The sequence below is a fragment of the Anarrhichthys ocellatus genome, unplaced genomic scaffold (assembly GCF_004355925.1).
Source record: "Anarrhichthys ocellatus isolate YVR2014 unplaced genomic scaffold, GSC_Weel_1.0 scaffold2949, whole genome shotgun sequence".
In the NCBI taxonomy this organism is placed as follows: domain Eukaryota; kingdom Metazoa; phylum Chordata; class Actinopteri; order Perciformes; family Anarhichadidae; genus Anarrhichthys; species Anarrhichthys ocellatus.
The window spans coordinates 1,826-6,519 of record NW_022282923.1 but is presented as its reverse complement, the minus strand read 5'-3'; the positions used below and the strand labels follow the sequence as shown (position 1 = coordinate 6,519).

At 39.6% G+C, this 4,694-nt stretch overlaps 3 protein-coding genes across 3 annotated transcripts; all 3 read right to left on the bottom strand.

Moving 5' to 3' along the window:
- Positions 1–8: 8 nt before the first annotated feature.
- On the bottom strand, positions 9–288 carry LOC116378656 (histone H4 type VIII; the record flags this gene model as incomplete). Its single annotated transcript, XM_031840558.1, has 1 exon — positions 9–288. A coding segment is annotated over exon 1 (267 nt), but the record flags the coding sequence as incomplete, so codon positions are not given.
- A 1,306-nt stretch (positions 289–1,594) lies between these two features.
- Positions 1,595–2,032, bottom strand: LOC116378655 (histone H2B 1.2). The gene has a single exon (XM_031840557.1). It carries the CDS (start codon positions 2,014–2,016, stop codon positions 1,645–1,647), a length of 372 nt encoding a protein of 123 aa, XP_031696417.1. The 5' UTR covers positions 2,017–2,032; the 3' UTR covers positions 1,595–1,644.
- A 1,417-nt stretch (positions 2,033–3,449) lies between these two features.
- LOC116378654 (histone H2A-like) lies at positions 3,450–3,866 on the bottom strand. The gene has a single exon (XM_031840556.1). It carries the CDS (start codon positions 3,837–3,839, stop codon positions 3,456–3,458), a length of 384 nt encoding a protein of 127 aa, XP_031696416.1. The 5' UTR covers positions 3,840–3,866; the 3' UTR covers positions 3,450–3,455.
- Between the last annotated feature and the right edge of the window lie 828 nt (positions 3,867–4,694).

Genomic DNA, 4,694 nt, shown 5'->3' with positions numbered 1-4,694 from the left:
TTCAGAGCATACACCACATCCATGGCGGTCACCGTCTTCCTCTTGGCATGCTCGGTGTAGGTGACGGCATCACGGATCACGTTCTCCAGGAAGACCTTCAACACACCGCGGGTCTCCTCATAGATCAGACCGGAGATACGCTTCACTCCACCACGGCGAGCCAGACGGCGGATAGCGGGCTTGGTGATTCCCTGGATGTTATCACGGAGCACTTTACGGTGACGCTTAGCGCCTCCTTTACCGAGTCCTTTCCCTCCTTTTCCTCTTCCGCTCATTTTCACTAGTCAGAATCTCACAACTGAAGAATGTTCGCTGTTTGGTTCCCAGTTATTTAAACCCTGCCTGAGGACGTGATAGAAGACAGAGCCTGGGCTTTTAGTCTTCTTTGGATTTTAATTACAGTACAATAATTATCTCTTTGCCTCATCAGCGCCACCTGCTGAACAAAAGCCTAAATCAGGGACACCTCCTACGAGCAAGAGTGAAACGTGTGGTACTTAAAAATTGAACCAAAGTACAACATCAAGGACCATCCTGTAACTCAATGTAGACATGTTGGCAGACAGTACTTTAGTATGCTGTCTGTTGTACTAGTTTCTTAGTGCTTTTCTCCCCCTTAAATCTGATGCCACACAGTCAAATATATTTGTCCAGGCCACTGTCATCATCTAATTCAGGGGTCTTCAACGTTTTTCAGGCCAAGGACCCCCAAACTGATAGAGAGATGGAGCAGGGACCCCCGACTATATATATTGTATAAAATTGTGTTTATATTAAACTGGGCCTAGCGCCATGTATAAACATACCTCTATTGTGCATTTAATACTAAGCTATTCAAATAATACACAGGTTCATATATTCATGTTTTTATTTTAAACATGTGCAAGGTACAGTGAGTATGGCCGTGCCACTGCCATTTAGAAACATACCTTGTCAACATCGTCTGTCAATTGCATGATAATCATGCACACAAACTATTCAAATTGACGTTTCCATTTTGAAACAAATGTGGAAATGAAAATGAGTGATGGCCTATTAGTGCCACTGCCATGCATAAACATACCTGTTATCATGCATACGATACTGAACTGTTAAAATAATGGACAGATTCATGTTTGGGGGAAAAAAAAAAAAAAAAAAAACTAGATATATAGATAGATAGATATAGTGATCACATGGCAGCTCCAAGCTCCACTGAACTACCGCTCTGCAGGAAGTCTGTTTACAGAGATCAGCCAAACTGTATCACAAAGGTTTTCAGATATGATTTTAGTGAGTTCAGTTTAGATATTTAGTTGTAAATTCACCAAAATAATGTATATGGTATTTTATTTTTAACCTCATCAAAAGCAGTTTATAAAACCCTGCTGATAGCCATACAGGTGCTTTTAATTCTGCAGGTTGTCCATATGTTACATTTCAAAGTTGACAAAATAATACAATAGATCTTCGGGTTCCCTCTACCAGGATAGCCAAACTAATACATGACACAGATGTAGTGCAGGTCAGTATCTGCTACTGGACCCAAACAGTAAATGTGGCACTTCAACAACAGATTCAAGTTTGAACACAACAGGAGTTATTCTTTAGATGAAGTGGGTGGCTCTTAAAAGAGCCTTTGTGTTGTTGGTCTCCATCAGGTGTTTACTTGGAGCTGGTGTACTTGGTCACAGCCTTGGTTCCCTCAGACACGGCGTGCTTGGCCAGCTCACCGGGCAGCAGCAGGCGGACAGCGGTCTGGATCTCCCTGGAAGTGATGGTGGAGCGCTTGTTGTAGTGAGCCAGACGAGAGGCCTCACCGGCGATGCGCTCAAAGATGTCGCTCACAAAGCAGTTCATGATGCCCATGGCCTTGGAGGAGATGCCGGTATCAGGGTGGACCTGCTTCATCACCTTGTACACGTAGATGGCATAGCTCTCCTTCCTGCTCTTACGCCTCTTCTTGCCGGTCTTGGCCGCAGTCTTAGAGACAGCTTTCTTGGAGCCCTTCTTGGGCGCTTTCACGGTTTCCGGCATTGTTGATGTGCTTCAAGAGACACTCAAACTGATGACTCCCTGTCGCTCCGTCGCTGAATATATTTGCCCCTGATGCTAATGAGACTGTGCTGTCGCTCGCACAGGATTGGCTAGTTGGTTATGAGAGCGAGCACGTGGCTATGAAGCCGACCGGTTCTACCGGAGATTACGTTTATATTATTATTAAACAAATTATGTTGTTGTTATATAAAATGAATGGTTGGGAGTAAGTTTCAGCACTTTAACCTTTATTATTAGAGAAGGAAAGATGTATTTTCTGAAGATAAAAGTTTGTTGAACTTATTAATTGATGATTCTCTTCCACCTACATTGATCGTTATTTCATTCTTAGACTTATATTGGACTCTTTGTGTCATTTGAACTTCAGCGTAAAAGTACTTTTCATACATCGAATTCAAATGTATAACAATTTACATTCAAGTTAATGTATTAAAAGTCCAATGAAATTACTTTATTTGTATTCATTATGTGTATCATTTGTGTTTGTGTATTTAAACATTTTGTAAACTTGTAATAAATGACTAAATGTTTAAGGGCTGGTGTTCTGGATGTTTATTCGTCTCATTTAACCAGTTTTATAACGTTCAAATGTCTTCAGCTTGTTAAACAGAATTTATTCCAGACATCTTAACAAAAATAGAAACTGTTCATATTTATTTATCTCTGTTTTAACACATTTATCTGAATTATATATGTGAAGCTTAAAAGTTTATTTAAATATTTGAGGAGTATTGATGAATGACTGTGCGTGGAGACATAAAGTCCTCCCTTTCCGACCAGCTGATGTCAGCTGATATTGGATCGTCACAGATGAATGAGACGAGAGAGGAACGAGCGGCTGTATTTGACATCTGAGGACGTAATAGAGGACTAGTGGAAACACTTGAGTGGGCGGGGCTGAAAGTCATCGGTCCGTCCCGCATCCTTTTTCATTATTATTTACTAATTTTAATAATAAACAAGACATTTGTCTGTTTTGTTTTGCTGACAAACATTATTTTCTATAAACAATGTTTGTATTCAGGTTTACAAGTTTGGTGATAATCAGTTTTTTAATTATTAGAGATAAAAGTTGTAATGTAACTTGTGTTAAATACTATCCAGAAACGATCGAGAACTCACATTTGAAACAAAAATGGAAAGAAGCATCCAGTTTTATTTTCATTTCATAGACTGGTGTAGTTTTATTTTTTTCTACAGTCATGTAGAATATAGTTAGCATGGATATTACCATATTATTTAATAACCTCTTGTGAACTCATAGTCCATTTGAAATGAAGCAATGCATATATTTAGACTCACTCTGAAGTGTAATACAGTATTGTTAATATACAAGTAGGACTAAATCGCTTTCTTTAATTGTATGTGGGTGGCTCTTAAAAGAGCCTTTGTGTTGTTAGTCAGCCGGTTCCGGGTGTCTACTTCTTGGCGGCCTTCTCGGTCTTCTTGGGCAGCAGCACCGCCTGGATGTTGGGCAGCACGCCGCCCTGAGCGATGGTCACTCCGCCCAGCAGTTTGTTGAGCTCCTCGTCGTTGCGGACAGCCAGCTGCAGGTGACGGGGGATGATACGAGTCTTCTTGTTGTCGCGGGCAGCGTTCCCAGCCAACTCCAGGATCTCAGCGGTCAGATACTCTAGCACCGCCGCCAGGTATACCGGAGCTCCGGCACCGACACGATGGGCGTAGTTACCCTTCCTCAAGTGTCTGTGGACACGGCCGACGGGGAACTGAAGCCCGGCACGAGAGGACCTGGTCTTGGCCTTCGCTCTGGTCTTGCCGCCGGTCTTTCCTCGTCCAGACATTTTGGAGTTGATATATTTCTTCGTTAAACTGCGAGAGAAATGTGTCCTAATGGTGGAGGAACCGGGTATTTATAATAAACAAGCTGCTCTCTGATTGGCCAAAGAGAGCGTGTCTGTGATTGTCCAATCAGAGAAGAGTTGAAATTAATTTCCTTTTTTACCACCAGAGTTTCGTTTTTTCAACTCCTGCACAATAAAGGCTGACCGATTAAACCGGGACTTGATTAAATATATTACACATGTTATTCTTCCCTTTATTATTCTCGTAATCGTCTATATAAGTATCTCAAATCAATAACTTTACAGAAATATTCGTATCAAGGTTACACAAAGTATGTTAAACACAAACATTTAAAAATAAGTTGTGATAGTTTCCTGGTAAATCCTTAAGTCACTAATTTTAACACCATATTATAGCGTTCAATATACTGTATATAAATGATTATTATTATCTGTTTGCACACACTTATAACAGCAGGTTTATGTAAATACAAAATATAAATAATATACAGCAAGATTTAGTCAGATTTAGAGAAAATGAAAGTCAGGTTTTGTTTTCTAGGATTGGTGGAAAATGATGACATCTGAGATAATAAAAACATTAAGATAAAGAATCTAAAGGCTCTTTATAATTTAAATAAATAAATATATTATTATTATTGGGGTAAATGTGTGATGTATTTTTTCTCTTATTGTGGGTTTTTGTTGTATTTGATGAGTGTTTATGATGAAGATTATTGTATATATTGTACAAGTATATTTTACTAAACCTAAGTAGTTTAGTTGTCTAAACCTAATTAAGTTGTTGCCTGAGAAGACAAGTTTAGTTTGAAAGGACTATTCATGTAAAACCCA

Excerpts from the sequence above, each read along its gene's own strand:
- LOC116378655 (XM_031840557.1), bottom strand. The coding sequence starts at position 2,016 with ATGCCGGAAACCGTGAAAGCGCCCAAGAAGGGCTCCAAGAAAGCTGTC.
- LOC116378654 (XM_031840556.1), bottom strand. The coding sequence starts at position 3,839 with ATGTCTGGACGAGGAAAGACCGGCGGCAAGACCAGAGCGAAGGCCAAG.